Source organism: Mastigoproctus giganteus, chromosome 1, assembly GCF_048544385.1.
Source record: "Mastigoproctus giganteus isolate SK-2022 chromosome 1, ASM4854438v1, whole genome shotgun sequence".
Classification (NCBI taxonomy): Eukaryota; Metazoa; Arthropoda; class Arachnida; order Uropygi; family Thelyphonidae; genus Mastigoproctus; species Mastigoproctus giganteus.
Genome location: NC_143575.1, coordinates 42,732,057 through 42,748,824, shown reverse-complemented (window position 1 = coordinate 42,748,824; position 16,768 = coordinate 42,732,057). Strand labels below are relative to the sequence as shown.

General features: G+C 36.3%; 1 protein-coding gene across 1 annotated transcript in view; it reads right to left on the bottom strand.

The window, feature by feature from the left end:
* HERC2 (E3 ubiquitin-protein ligase HERC2) overlaps window positions 1–16,768 on the bottom strand; it is a 971,627-nt gene that overhangs the window by 378,237 nt on the left and 576,622 nt on the right. The window contains exon 55 of the mRNA XM_090372402.1: window positions 11,433–11,686. Within this exon, the coding sequence (XP_090228528.1) occupies window positions 11,433–11,686 (254 nt within the window). The remainder of the gene's footprint in view (window positions 1–11,432; window positions 11,687–16,768) is intronic.

Here is a 16,768-nt window from a genome sequence, read left to right as displayed (position 1 = left end):
ACAGAGATGGTTCATTTGCTTCAATGTAAAGGCTTTGGACAGGAGATGTGCCTGATAGTGGACTGGATCTAACCAAACGAAGTACACTATCTCTAGCAGAACCTGACCCATAATCAAGTTTGAAACAGACAAGGGCTCGGTAGAGACAAAGAAGGGTAGAACAGTCTGCACCCCATGAAGTTGACGAGAGGGTACGAAGAATGTTAAGCCCCTTAGCACATCTTGTCCTAAGCTGATGAACATGTTGTAGAAATGTCAGCTTCTTGTCGAAAATACGTCCAAGGAATTTGACTTCTGCTACAACTGGAATGTTGTTTTGCCCAAGCCTTAATTCTGGGTCAGGATGAAGATTACGTTTGCGACAGAAGTGTACACAAACGGTCTTCTGTGATGAAAATCTGAATGACTAGGATGTAAGGTGATCAATAGTTTTTTGCAGTTGCCTTTCAATGACCCTCATATCGCATGAATGACAAAATATAGCAAAATCATCAACATAGAGGGCATTGTTTACTGTGGAAGTTGTTCGGTAACAGAGTTTATTCTGATTGCGAAAACTGTGACACTTAGGGCAGATCCTTGTGGGACTCCTTCCTCCTGACAAAATACTCGAGAGAGTGTGGATCCTAAATGGACTTGAAATTGCCGATTAGAGAGAAAGTTTTTAATAAAAAGAGGTAGGTTACCCCTAAGACCAAAGTTATAGAGGTCTTTTAATATGCCAAATCACCAGGCGGTGTAGTACACTTTTTCAATATCAAGAAAACTCTACCATATGCTCGGATTTAATAAAAGCATCACAAATGTAAGTTTCAAATCGGATTAAGTGGCCCAAAGTGGATCTGTTACTTAAGAAGCCGCACTGTGTCCTGGAAAGCAGACCATTTGTTTCTAAATACCATATAAGGCAAGAATTAACCAATCTTTCCAGGACCTTGCACAAACAGCTTGTCAGAGCAATAGGACGATAGTTACTTGGATTTCTAGGATCCTTTCCTGACCAACCCACAATTTCCAGTTAATATCTGGGAAATAAAATTCCCCCATTATAAGACTCTGATTTACTGGCCCACTCTATTTCCCTGTACAGTTTCTTATTATACTCATCAGTCATTAGGCTTATAGCACACTCCTACTCTCAATTTTGATCTCCCAATGCTTATGTCACACATGTCACCTCGTGATGAGTTCAGAGTTTTGTGAGGGGTTACGATGATGGGTATTCCCCCTATAGATGTGGCTTTCAAAAATGTTTTCAACATGCATTGCATTTGATGCTTCGACTAAAATATCTCCAGAACGTAGCCGTTTTACAGATTTAGGTGATCCTGCCATTCCTTCTAATTCTTTCTGGATAAAGAAGGGTGACATTTTCCCAATTGAGCTCTCCGGTGGAATGGAGACTGAGGAAAAGAGGTGTCACAGATGGCATTTTCTCCTCAGTTCTGGCTCTTTTAACAGAATTGGTGTCAATATCATCTGATGATCGATTAGGTAGGTGCCTTGTTGGGGCCTTCAGAAGAAGTAGGATTTAAATTACTCTTAGGAGCAAGATAAAAATTTCCAATGCCCTAAGTATCTCACCCCCCATGGATCCCTACGAGGGGACGCCCACTTGTGAACTACCAGGTACTGCGTACACGAATGGGATGCCAAGTTCGCTTAGGAGTACCATATCCACGTTTCCAATAAGCCTTGATCCCATCCCAGGACCAAAGAGAGGGAGACTTATTGGAACACAGTTGACCCTAGCAGTAAGAACCACCCACCGATTGATACCAGTCAGGCCAGTCCAGGATCTCCCTTCTTGTCGAAGCAGGGGCCGAAGTGGCGCATTAAAGCTGGGCCCCTCAACCACCAGGATCCCCTTTTCTGAATTCCACGGGTCGCGGCGCACGGCTGCACACGCTGGATTCCAACGATGTAACCCTGGAACCAAGGTATGGGCATTAGATTCCAGTGATGCTAATCTGGAAGACCAGTAGCATCACTGGGAGGTCCCCTCACCATGTACAGGTGTCCATGTTGAGGGGCCTGAAGATTAGGACATCAATAAGTACACTATTTATAATACTCCATAAACATGACTAACAAGGATGATATCATGATTAAAAACACCAGGCAGGAATGATTTATTAAAGTTTCTAATATAAAACAATTTCATAGACCATTTAAATATACCTTGCTTTGGCCAAGCTCTTTCTAATCTCATCAGGAGGTTTCAGGAAAGAAGCTAATAATCCCAAGTAATCATGAAGCAATTCACCATGATTATCGAGGCTAATAATACTGGATTCTACTGTACGAAGTTGAAGAGATCAGATTTGTTTTAAGTTTGACTCTGGTGGTTTAACTGAAGATGATTAACATTAGGTGTCTGCAGTCAAAATGTTTTGTTGAAACTTAATTTCTGTAATTTTGTAAGTTTTATTTCAGTAAATTTGTGAAATTAATTTTCTACAGTATACTGTAAATTTAATTCTTAAGTAAATTCTTTGCATTAACTTTGGTAGATTAATTTTAAGTTCACCATTAGATAAAGATTTGGTAACAGTTTAATTTCTGTAATATATTGTTAAATTAAATTCTGTAATATATTGTTAAATTAAATTCTGTAATATATATTGCAAACTTAAATTTTGTAGTCTTATTTAAGTTAAAATTTTATCTAAATAATATAATGGTCGTTACAAGATACACTTTAAATACGAGATACACGTCCAAGGAAATCATGACTCAGACAGAAATTCTTGTGGGCATTTCCAGTGTAAGTCATGGGTTCATCACTTGTATAGCCTGTGATGTATATTTTAAGGTCAGTTTAGTACACAATTGAAGCTAAAATGATGATTCATTCCTTTGCACCTGATGAAAGAAATGTACCAATCTCAAATTAAAACTTCGCGTAATACTAGAAAAATTTTGGTCACTGAAGAAATGGGTGCTTGCCCTCGAAATAAATGCAAGTGAGAGTTCATCAGGGACTCAAGTATCTCGTGACCTACCAAGTAATGCACCCATTATTTGGATCTAACAACAGAATAACCAGAAGCAAAGGTTTTTGCCAGTATCACTGAGAATAGCTTAAAGGTTCAGGTAAACTGCTAGTGGGGGGGGGGGGGGTAATACAGATCCATGATTATCTGATGATATGGGTCAAAGTAATGCTTGTACACATTTTAAAAATTCGTATTTTTTGCTGCAACAGCCAATGTTGGCAACACATTCTGAGGGTGGCAACATTTCAAATGAGCAGCAAGATAAAGCTAGGGAAACAAGCTCAAATAACTTCAAGGGGTGTGTCAGAGTAGTAAACTATTGAAGAATACTTAGTCTTACTAAGTAATCCTTAAGTGTGTCTTCAGTAATGCCAAGAATGTTATCAATAAAATGGGCGAATTTGAATTCCTGGTTATAAATGCTGACATAGTACCTAACAGAAATATGATTTAACCCAGAAATTGGGGATGATGAGTTCCACTATAGTATGTATAATGTATTTAGGAAAGATAGAGAAGACAGAAGAGGTGGTAGGTTCATGCTTCTTATAAAAAAGCAGCAGCCTGAGTGAAAAAAAAAGAGTTTTTGCTTAGTCAGAAATTGCACCTGCCAGCATAGAATCTGCATGGTGTGAGTTATTAGTAGCAAAGGTAACAAGAGTGGGACAAAAGTGGGAGATTGCTGGAACAAACTTCAATGTGCCATTGTGGAAGTTGATAGCTTAAATAAATTCCAGGAAGAACTGGACAAACTTTTGGAGTAAATGGACGGTGAAATGGGTGGTTTCTTCTTTAATTTTATTATTAATTTTTTTTTTTATCTGAGGCTGTATTAGCTAATGCTAATACTAATCTACAAACCAGAAAAGTGTGAAGACTATGATGAGGGTCTCTATGTGGAATGAGCAAGCAAGTGTGAACGTCTTATTATATGTGACTTCAATCTGTCCCTAATAGACTGGAATAAGTGGGAGAGAAAATCATCACAGGGAAAAATTTTAAATTAACTAGATAATTATTATTTGTATCAGCATGTTAGAGAAAATATTAGGAGTAAGAATGTCCCAGACCTCATCATTACTCAAGAATCAGATGACATTACAGGGATTACAGTAGAGCAATCATTGGCAGGTAGCTTGCAGTCATTAATTGGAAGACGAAGAAGATGTTGAGTAGTTAAAAGTAAAGGCAAGGGTTTTAATTTCAGAAAAGGGGACTATGCAGTTTAAGGCGCTACATTAATTGGGCAGATCACAGAGGGAGGGTAAATAAGTTAGTCATGGAATACCTTTAAAGCAATAATCACAAAAACCATGGAGTCAAAAGGCATATAATATATCATTAAGAAAATAGAGAACACAAAGTATGCCAAGGTAGATGATATGAAGTTGGCCAGTCTAACAGAACAGAAAAAAATGACATGGAAGAGTTACAGCGACCAAAAGTATTGAAACTTGCAATAACTACAAGTTGATCTGTAATAGTACCACATAGGGTTTGGCCACTCTGCGCAGTACTGTTCACATAAGGTAACATCTTGTGGACACTGTGCAGAGGATGGGCATGTGTACACAGATTGTAAAAACAGGGATAAATCTCCACTTTGTGTGAATTGTAAGAGGAAGAGGCAGTCTTTTGAGCATTCTATTAGGGATATTACGTGTCCAGAGTTCCAGAGAGCATTGGAACCAGCTAGGGCAAGAGAAAATCATGGATAATCCATCCCAAAGTAATTTGATTAATTATGAACAAATTAAAGCTTATGCTGGGCTGCAATTTTTGCAGCAGAATGTTCAGAGATCCCGTAGTATTTTAGCTCAACTTTATAGATGTGCTTTGTTTGCAGGAGCCATACTCAATGTTGGTAAATGGTCAGTATAAAGTACCTGGGTACCCTGTGGGAAGTCAAGTTGTACATGTCACTGGAATTAAACCTAAAACTGCAGTTGTTATACAGCAGGCCCCCGTTATAACGCGGTTCGCTTTACGCTGATTCGCTATAACGCTATTCTTATATTATAACCCGTATCTGACTATAACGCTGTCACAGATCACTATAACGCTCTTTTACAGATTACATTTTTGACATATTAACGAAATCGTTTCATTTGATGGAGTCGATAGCTTGAAAATGAATAGCAAAACAGCATTAAAACGTTTCCCACGCCGAGTTGAGAAATTTTCCCACGCTCAGTAAAATTTTCTCGCACGCTAATTTAGTTTCAGTACAGTGACTTGTCACGTAGTTCCGCGATCAACATTTTAAAAAATGATCAAGTATATTGCTTGTAATATTTGCGTTATATGCATTTATCCGAAGTCTAGTCATCACTCAGTAGAGTATTAGACATCGTGCGTAACGGAAAGTTTACTTGAACATTGTATCGTAATTAATTCAACCAACGCAGTTACATTTTCGAAGAGCTAATAATGACTGATAGGAATGAAAAAGCAACAACGTCTGGGCGCAGTACGAAGACTATAAATGTAAGAAAAAGACTGAATTTGAAAAGTAAATTAGACGTTTTGAAGCGAATCGATTCCAGTCAACGACAAACGGATGTGTGCCATAATTTAGGACTTGCAACTTTAACTGTAAGAACAATTATAAAAAAATAAAGAATTAATTTTTGCAGCGGGAAAGATAGCTGTTCCACTGCAAGCAACTAGGACTAGGCCGGCTATTAGGATTGAAATGGAAAGACTTTAATTTTATTGAAGATAATATTCCAATGCAGAATTCAGTTAAGTTAAATATTAAAAAGAGTGAGAAAGAGATTAGCCAATATGATGATCTGAAGAAAACTCGCCTAAAAAAAAAAAAAAAAGAAAAAAAAGTGGAACCATTTAAAACTGGTAAGGGATGGTTGAATAGATTTAAAATCCAGGGAGAAGCCGCAAGTCTAGATCAAGGAGCCGAAACTTTCAAAAAAGAACTTTTGTTAAAATTATTGAAGAGGGGTATTATGTATTATACTTCTCAACAAGTTTTTAACATAGCTGAAGCAGGACTTTTGTGGAAACGAATTCCTAAAAGAAGTTTCATATTGAAAGAAGAAAAAAACATGCCAGGTTTCAAAGCGGTGAAGGATCGGTTGACTTTATTGTTGGTTTTAACGCTGCGGGGGATTTAAAATTAATACCCCTTTTAGTTTATTTGGAAAAGGGCCAAAGTTCAACTCAAAATGCACACATTTTTCATGATTAAATTACCAATTAAATTAAATTCATTATTTTAATTGGAATTTTAAATTTACTTTTGATACGCAAGTAGTTACCACATAATTATAGGTCTGCAATGCAGAATATTTTATATGTGCAAATATTTGAATATTAAATATTTTGACCAACATTTGTGCATCTTTTCATTACTGTTTATTATTCATTAGGAAATATCCTATGGCACTGACCGCAGCTCATAAATACATATGTTACGTTATGGGAAAGCGGCGCTCGCTTAGCGCGGATTCACTTAGCGCTCTGTTTTTCGGGAACGAATGATCAGCGTTAAGCGGGGGTCACCTGTACTGAATAAAGATATTAATGTGGCTAAAATAGCTGGACTTCGCAATGAAATAGCTACGTGTGTACATATATGTACCTCATACATAAAATTTTATTTAGTAACAGTATATTGTTTACCTAATGCAGATATAGAAGTGTCATTGGAATACTTGGAATTAGTTATGAGAATGGTTGGAAGGGAAAATGTATTGTTTACCATGGATGTAAATGCTAGATCTCCTCTGTGGCATTGTCACAATAGTGATATTGGGGGGGGGGGGGGGGGGGGGGGGGGTAGAAGAGTTCATTATGACTCATGATTTGAACGTTTTGAATAGACCTGGTAAGTTATACACTTTTGATAATCTCCGTGGTCAGTCTAACATTGATATTACTCTTGCAAACTATGCTTTGTAACAGAGAATTATAAACTTTAGTGTTGAGCTGGATTTTACAACTAGTGATCATAGAGCCACTATATTTCAACTTACAGTGGACACAGAGACTTATTCCTGTTCACATTATAAGGTTCAGGTATAAAATTATTAACTGGAACAAGTTTTGTAACTTGGTAAAAGAGGAAATTGAGTCGGATCAATATAAATATGTGTCTAATATGAATACAGAGGAATTTATATTCTACATTCAGAACATAATTTACAGGGCTCTTTATTTTTCAGTTAAAAAAGGAGGGGAATAAAGAAGTTCGTTCCTTGGTGGAATGAACAGTTAAGTATTAAGTGTAGAGAGGTATTTTCGGCCAGGAAGGTTTTTCAGTGTCATAGGTCATGGGGTTTGCAGGAAGCCATGTATTATAAATAAATCTATAAAATTAAGAGGGCAGCTTATCATAAATTAATACTTAAAAGTAAAACGGAAAAACTTGGTCTCAGGGGCAGGTAACCAGATCCCTGGGGCCTTGTATATAAGTTAGTAACTAATAAAATGCAAATCAGTCCCCTGTTATCTACTATTAAGTCAGGTAGTTGTGCAACAAGTGACTGGGAGACAATAGCTGCTGGTATAGTTAACTGTTTATTTCCAGATGATAATGTGGGGGATGATACTGTAAATCAATTGCATATAAGGTGCAATAATTGTAATTATGTTGGTTCAGGTGCGGATGGTTAATGATCTTAAACAAGTTTGTTCGGGTATTAACATCAATAAAACTCCAGGTATTGATCTTGTTGAAAATAATGTAATACTCAAAATGGTTCAGGTCTATCCACATCTAATGTTGGAGATTTTTAATAAGTGTTATTTAGCTGGTAGCTTTCCTGGATATTGGAAGGTTGCCTTACTAAAGTTGATACCTAAACCTGGCAAAGATTTGTTGGAACCTAGAGCATACAGGAGTATCTCTTTACTTCCAAATATGTCTAAAATTTTTGAAAGATTGTTACTCCTCAGATTAAATGATTGGTTTATTAAATGTAATTATACATTACCGTATCAATATGGTTTTAAACGAAATCTACAAGATCTAAAGGACCTTGTAGATTATGTTGGCTCTTCAAATAGTAAAGATGTATCAGTTATTTATATAGACTTTGAAGGAGCTTTTGATGTCTGGCACGAAAGCATACTTTATTCTTTGCACTTGTTGAAATGTCCTCAATTGTTATATAAATGTTTGTCAAATTATTTGCACGGCAGGAAGATTTTGGTAAGATCTCAGCATTTGGTGTACTCAAAGAATATTTCAAGATGTTGTCCCCAGGGATCTGTTTTGGGACCAACCTTCTGGAACATTGTAATGAATTTATGGTTACAAAACAGACATGCAATGCCATAAAATTGCATATGCAGATGATTTGGTGCTGGGTTTTGATGGCATGCCAAGACGGGATTTAGAGATTAAGGCAGCTACTGTAATGGATAATCTGGTATGTTGGGCATCAGATCATAAGTTAAAGATATCTATTAGTAAAACTGTAATGATGTTATGTTAAGGTAGATTAAATGTGGGAAGGTCTCCGAGGGTATTAATTGAAGGGAAACAAATCCCTATGGTTAAGACAACAAAACATCTAGGGATATTAATTAACAGTAAGTTGACTTTTATGCAGCATTTAGAGTATTTAGGTGAAAAAAATTAAAAACTTTTCCTTGTCTATTGTTAGGATTAGTAGAAAGGAATGGGGCCTGAGTAAGAAGATTCTTGTATTATACTATAAGGCAGTTTTTCTGCCTATCATTGTGTATGGAGCTAATGTTTGGAATTCAAGATTACTCACTGTAAAATTCAGACAGAAATTATTGTCTATACAAAAGAAAATGATACTATCTTTGTTTAAAATGTGTAGAACTGTTTCCACTAATGCTGCTCAGGTTATATCTGGTTGTATGCCTCTAGATCTCTATGCTGCTTACAGAGTTTTCTGTTACTATTTGAGAAGGGGGGGGGAGTTGAACTTACTTTTATGGGTATTACTAATAATTTAGATATAACTAAGTCTAAGGCTAAGAAATTGATAATGACTGCTTTGATGGATCAGTGGCAGGCCAGATGGTGCAATAGTGATATTGGTCAGGTTACCTTTTTGTTTCTTCCAGATGTTAACTTTGTCTGTGATAAGAAAAATAAAAAAACAGCTGGTTGTTTCCAGAAATGGAAACCTCGTATTTTATGATGGGACATGGATCTTTTAATTATAAGCTTCATTATTTTGGGTTAAAACCTGACCCGTTTTGCTACGGTACGTGTATTGAAACCTGGGATCATGTGCTGTATTATTGCATTATTTATGAGCAGTACAGACAAAATTTATGAAATACTATTGTCGAGTTAGGTCCTGGAAATTAAAAATTATACTTCACAAATAGAAGGTATTTTAATGTCTTGCAATATTTTGCAAGATTGGTCTTTAATAAGCAGAGACAGATGTCTTTCCTTGTAATGTCAACTTCTGGTCTTGCTGAGCAGTAAAAAGAGAAGGAAATTTTTTTTTTTTATTTATTTATTATTTACTTTTTTTTAAATTTTTTTTGTTTATTTATTTATTTTTTATTATTTTTATTTATTTATTTTTATTTTATTTTATTTTTTTTTTTTGCTGGCCTGTAGTTTCAGGGTAACTGTAGGTGGGATATTATATATCTCCAGTTTGGATTTATATTCTAGGGACTTTTTTTTTTATTATTATTATTATTTTTATTTATTATTTTATTTTATTTATTATTATTTTTTTTTATGCTGGCTCTCAATTGAAATCTGCATGCTGGCTAATACGTGCACATTGCAATTGATGAGCGGGATTGCTGGCATCTGATTTTTTTTTTTTTTTTTTTTTTCAGATGCAGAATTTTTTATTTATTTTTTTGCTGGCTCTCGGGTGTGGGCGACTTGGGAGTGGGATTTTGCGGATATCTGCTGGTTTTGCACGGCCACTGGTGGGTATGGATTTTCTGGTGCTATGTTAGCACTGACATAGAAGTAGACCCAGGTTCGGCTCCTTATGCTAGGGCGAGCATCGAGTAGTATTTGCCCATGTTGGTGGCTGCCACCTGATGGCAGAGTGGCCTGGTAAATACACATTTACACTTAAGGCCGATTTGATTAAGAGGTTTTTTTTCCCTCTCTACATGACAATTGGTGGAGATGGACGAATAGTCCTGGTGCCACTGTGAGATACACAATAATAGATATACAATAATGTAATAGTACCACATACAAAGTTACAGAGGTCAAGGCTGAGTATCATAAATCATTGGTACGAGAGCAAAGAATGGGTGTGGGAAAGTCTTAGATAACCCAGCTGATGTTGCTGATGAATTGAATAGGTGCTTTGCATCAATTTGTACTGACGAAAGATCCTTTATTCTGAGGACAGGGCCATGCGAGTGAGGCTCATCCATATAAAATTAGTGATTTCAAAATTCCAGATGAGATGATTGTTTATTAGAAAAATTTTGAAGCCTAAAGACAAATAAGCCTCCTGGAATTGATGGCATATACCCAATAATTTGAGGGAGGCAGCCAGAGAGTGTATTGAACCATTGAGTTTAATTGTGAGGGCTTCTTTGGACTCAGGAGATATTCCTTTGGATTGAAGAAGTGCCAATGTATTGCCAATACTAAAAGGCATACTGGCTAGTCTGACTTCATTGGTAGGGAAAATCTTAGAGGCAATGATTAAGAGCACAATCTACAGACATATAAGATAGAAATGGCATTTTGAAGGACAGATAATATGGTTTTTGTTAAAGGAAACTCATGTTTAACTGATCTGGTAAGCTATTCTGACATAGTTACTCATAACCTAGATGTAGGGAACAATTTTGACATAGTTTATTTGGATTTTAGCAAAGCATTTGACTCAGTCCCTCATGAGAGGTTACAGTATAAACTGGAACATGTTGGGATTACTGGAAAGCAGAGTGGCTGCAGGCAGAAAGCAGAGGGTTATGATTAATGGATATTCTTCAGATTGGCATAATGTCAGAAGTGGGGTTCCTCATCAGAAGTGGAGTTCCCCATACCCATGTAAGGAGGGAAATGCATAATCTTTATTTTCTTATCTACTTTTTTTTGGCCAGTGCAGAAAAAGCATGTAGCTTCTTTGCACTATATGGCTAATACTAATATTAATAATTATGAAGGTCCCAAGACCGCCACACACTGATCACAAGATTTTATCAAACTCTAGCCAAAACAAGAAGTCTTCAACTACTTTCCCAACAAATGTTAATGATATTCAACAATAAAGTAAAAAAAAAAAAAAAGATTCATTATAACCCCAGTGGTAAAATATAGTACTTATATAATTGTATAACATTGAAATTATATGTAATAGTAGCAAGTTATTTTAACTGTTGGGCAATTAAAACTATATTCATAAAGAATGCAGCAAGGAGAGAAAAAAAAAAAATTAAGTAGAACATAAGAGATATTTATATTTCTTATAACTGGGTTTAAGTACTTACCAAGTCCACACCTGTCCAGACTTTGTAAGTGCTAAGGAAAACTGAGCACCACATTCAATCTGACATACACCTAAACCATTCAATCTCTCAATATTGTGTGGAAAATTGCATCCTTCACTTCCACCACGTCCTAATTTTCCAAAATCGCCATCTCCCCAGGAATAAACCATTCCATCATCCGTAAGAGCTAATGTCTGGGCATCACGGCTACCACATGCTACTTGTACAACCCTTTGTCCAGTAAAAGAAAGAACCTAAAAGTGGGAATTAAATCATAATTAAAATTTTGTACATTAAAAATAACACTATCCGACAAAATTTTTTTTTCGTCGTACCTCTGTAACAAAAGTTGGTTGTTCTGAACAAAATTAATGTCCTGATTATGAAAATATTACTCTTTTACTTCTGTCACGTCTACATCAAAAGATATACACATTTTTAAAAATCGTTGTTTTTATACAATATTAGCATACATGGTTGTAATGGCACCTCCGTAGCCAGGTGGGCAGGAGCAGCAGTGCGTAGCACATGCTTCTTGATTAGACTGGAGTTCAAGCCCATGACCACCAAATATGGAGGATGCGGAAAGGTCAGGGAATGACTACCACATATCTCCGGAGCAATATGGCCTTAGTTGCTAATGCTCCTAAAAACCAAATAACAAACAAACAACATGGTTGTAATTATTATACACAATATATGTTACTTAGACATATTTCCCACTCAATTATTTCCTTTTATACTCTAGATTGCTTTCCCGTTTAAGGAACCAACAGTAATCTCCCATCGTGGCAGAGTCCCAGCGATCTTGGTATTATTTTTCCATTGCAGATACGTCCTGGTGGAAGCACTCTCCTTGTCCATCACTGCCATTCTGATAAGTTTTCAGGAAAGAAATCCAGATGGGAATGAAGGAAATACATTTCAATAACATTCAGCACCCCATGTTCTTGTAATGTTTCAGCAAATTTGTGACCAGTTGTTCATAGTTCTCTTCTTTTCTCTTTCTGAGTAATCTGTATACCGTGTGCCTTTAAAGATCTCCATGCAGCTAGTTCAACATTCAGGTTTCTTTGAAATTCTTCATCTTTTAGGAGCTTTCTTATTTGAGGACCTATGAAAATTCCTTCCTTCAGCTTTGAATGAGATAAATTTGGAAACATTTTCAGTAAATATGCGAATCCTCTGATTTCTTTATCCAGTGCCTTAGTGAAATTCTTAATCAGTCCAAGCCTGATGTGTAAAGGGGGAAGAAAAACCTTTTGCGGATCAACCAATGGAACAAACTTTACATTGCTCTTGAAGGGAATATATTCATCTTTGTCCCAGTGTTGTACGACTATCCCACAAACACAGGAAACAGCAGTATTTAGTGAAACCACCTTGCAACCCAACAAGAAGTCCAATCACTTTGAGATCACCACAAATATTCCAACCATAGTCGTGTAACGTATAGCAACAAGAATCTGGGACATACTATCGTAAGTTCCTTTCAGGCCAACAGCATCAACAAGACAAATTGATGGTAAAGTATTTCCATTATGAAGCAATACTGTTTTCAATGAACAAACGCCATTCAGAGGTATTGTGATCAATGTTCAGTTTGTGCATAAGACCAACGATGCCTTTGCAAACACACACATTTTCCATTGCAAAATATCTTGAAAACTCTTCATTTTGCTTACGGTATATTGTAATGTTTGTACCTTTGGTGAATAAGTTTCACTGTTGTAGTCTGGATCTGAGTAACTCAGCCTTGTCTTTGGGTAAGCCCAAGTCTCTGATCAAGTCACTTAATTCTTGTTGTTCAATATAGTGTGGAGCCATTTCTTTTTCTGGTTAGTAGTCCAAATCATGTGAAGTACATGGTTCTGTGACAACTGGTAAAACGATTTCTTCTGTACCTTCATCACTACTTCCAATACCCCAAGATTTTGGTGGCACAGGTACTGGCAGTTCTTTACTGTGTAGCACTGGTCTAATTTGCTGATGGGATATTTGGATATTTGATGCAGTGCTTGCTCTTTTTGGAAATACCTTTTATTTTTGTCATGCAGAAATAGCAGCCGTCAAAATGATTCTTGAGCTCGCGACACACCATAGGGAGGGCAAACGGTAATGCTCTCAGCTTGCTATATAGCCACAGCCTCAAGTTCATTGTACAAGTAGTACAACAGATATGTGGAGCCCAATTTTTTGCTTTGTCACCGATCTTGCAGCCGAAGTACAATGAATGTGCAACTTTTGTGACAATGTATATTTTCTTCCTCTGAGTTTTTGGGGTTGTGTCGACAAACATAGCAGAAGTTGTCTGGGTGATTGATGCAAGTTCTGTGCTTTGTTTTCTCCATTTTAAAAATGCATTAACTTAAACACAGTAAAAGCAATTGGTAAATTTGAACAGAAGGCGAATTCTTGTAGCACAGTTGATCATACACTATATATTGAACAGTTGAATGGTGTAATAAGATTATTAAAAATACTGACTTGTCTGGAAAAGTGCATTAAAATCAAAATATACTATACTGCAAGAACAATAATGATGTACTTGCTTAACTTTTAGCCCAATAAACAAAGCCAACCAAAAGTTAATAAGTTTAAAAATTGTATTTCAAACAGTAATGATATCTTTGTACAGAATCCAGTTATCTATCTATATCTTAAAACTGAGACGTGATAGGAAATTTTTATGATTGATTTTAAATTCTATACATAAAACTTGACCAGAAACAGCCATTGATTTTCTGGAGGTAAAAATCATGTTAGGTAGTGTAATTAAGTACATGCAGTTCTCACTTTTCCTGGGTTTACTAGTTTTTTTTCCACAAGTATCAACAAAATCGAAAATATGAACAAATATTGCAAAAAATGAATGTTAAACATTCATAAATACCGCATTCCAAACCACATGCATAGCTATAAAATACAGTGTACCCCACTTTACAATATTAATCAGTTCCAGAGAACTGATTAATATCGTAAAGTTAAAATATTCTTATTGTTAAAATATTGTAATGTGAACCCGATAACACATTGTTTTTTGGTAATTCATTTCAAGATCTCGGAAGTTGAAATTTTTGCTGTATAACGAAAGCTATTTATCTCTCTAAAATGTCACTTTTAAAGTCACGAGCGTGACCTTAAGGCCATATAAAAGGTTGTGAGCGTGGTTTGTAACCTGTATTAGTTACCAATTCAAATCATTAAAATGCACTACACTTTCATCGTTATCATACGTTCCATCATAAGAATCAATTTTCACCACCTTTGTGATATTTTTTCTAAAGCACATTTCTGGAGGTCAAACCATAAAACAATAAAAACAATTTGCGCTTTCTGGTTTATTGGGCTTTTCTTTTACTGTAAGCAATTATAAATGGGTAGTAAACTCGATCTTCTTGCATTTGTGAAAATACTAATAGCTGGAATTGTGTGGTTTTTTACGTTATTATGGTGAAATGTGCTTCCCCTTTACTGAAATTTTCAATCGTATAAAAAACATAAATAAATTTTCAGAATCTTCTCTTCATGCCTTTTATTTTAAGCTTCGTAAACTTGTTACTCCACACAAATCATGTTAGCTGCAATTTGTATGTGCTGTTAAAAAATGCTTATGCATGCAATCGTGAAATTTATAATTAAAAGAGAGAAGATTATCTTGGAAACAAACGCCTCTTGAAGCATTTCTGAAGAAGACGACTCCTTGTGCAACAAACCAACGATGCCAAGCCAGTAATGAGTGATCAATGTTGTTGTTGTTGTGGTGTTTTCTGGCGCAAGAGCTACTTAGGCCATATTGCGCCTCCTAAATTAATTGAGTTACTTATGATAACTGCACCGTGGGCAGTTAGAAACGGTCATACATTTTTATTTGTTTTATATACAAAAAGAATTCAGAGAGATTTGCTTCTTTACCTATTATGCTATTCAAAGAGAGAGGTTGCTGTAGATCAGAAATGAAACTAAAAGACATTCGTCGAGCATTGCTGAACAAGTTACATTCAAGGAGTATATGTTTTACTGTAAGTGGTTGCGAGCAGTGTGCACACTGCGGAGGATCATTTCCTGTAAGCAGATAGAGATGTGTGAGGTGAGTGTGACCTATACGAGTTCTGGCTAAAATTACTTCTTTTCTATTTTTCCGAAGGCTAGAAGTCCATAATTGTGGTTCAGGTTTTATTTGAAATAGCTTGTTATTGGTTTGCATTTTCCACAGAAGTGTCCATTGTTCCATAGATGTTCTCCGTATGTTATGTCTATAATCAGGATATGGGACTAGGTTATCTGTTGAGGATATGATGGAAGGATGCTTAGCAGCACTGTCTGCACATTCGTTTCCTGGAATACCACTGTGGCCAGGGATCCATGAAAAGATAAGTCTTCTGATGCTCATGAAGACGCATCAGCTTATGTTTTATGAACTTTAACAAAGGATTTTTAGGTGGGGAAGTCCTTTTCAAAGCTAGAATAGCACTCCGTGAATCAGTATATATTATACTTTTATTTATTGACATTTGCGAGATGTTTTCCAGAGCAAGCTTAATGGCATGGAGTTCAGCAGTGTAGCTGCTGCATTCGGTTGGAAGTGAAATTGAGACAGTTGTATTAGGGAAGACGGCAGCTGCACCCACTCGACTGTCAGACTTCGAACCATCAGTACAGATCTTGGTAAGGTGTGGGTACTTTTGTGAGTGAGCAACATGTAGTTGTTGGATGTTAATATCTGATATAGAGCCTTTACTCCATTGCTCAAAGTATTCATCAGAAGAAAGGGTGAAGTTAGTCCACGGGGGATCCGGATCTTTTTTTTCTCTGATGATATTATCAAGCTGAATATTCCAGCTTTCTGTTAGATTCTGCAGTCTGATACCAGAAGGTCAAATTGTTCTAGGTTTATTTGTATAATGGGTTTTCAATTGAGGATTATGCAACAGTGGCCAAACCGGATGAGTAGGCAGACTTTTGATTTTAGCTGAATAGTTTATCAGCAACATCTTTCGTCTTATGCTAAGTGGAGGTTCGTGAGCCTCAACATAAAGACTTTGAACTGGTGATGTTCTGTATGCACCTAGGGCTATCCTAAGAGAAGAATGTTGGATGGGTGCAAGACGGGCCAAGGTGCTCTCTCTAGCTGAGTCATAAACAGGTGCTCCGTAGTCTAACCGAGATCTAATTAGAGATTTATATAAGTGGAGCAAGGTATAACGATCGGCGCCCCAAGATGTACTGGAGATGACCCGGAGTATATTCATTTTCTTTATGCAAGTGGTTCTTAGATACTTGATGTGCTCCTGGAAGTTTAACTTCTTATCAAATATTAGCCCTACGAGGCGAAT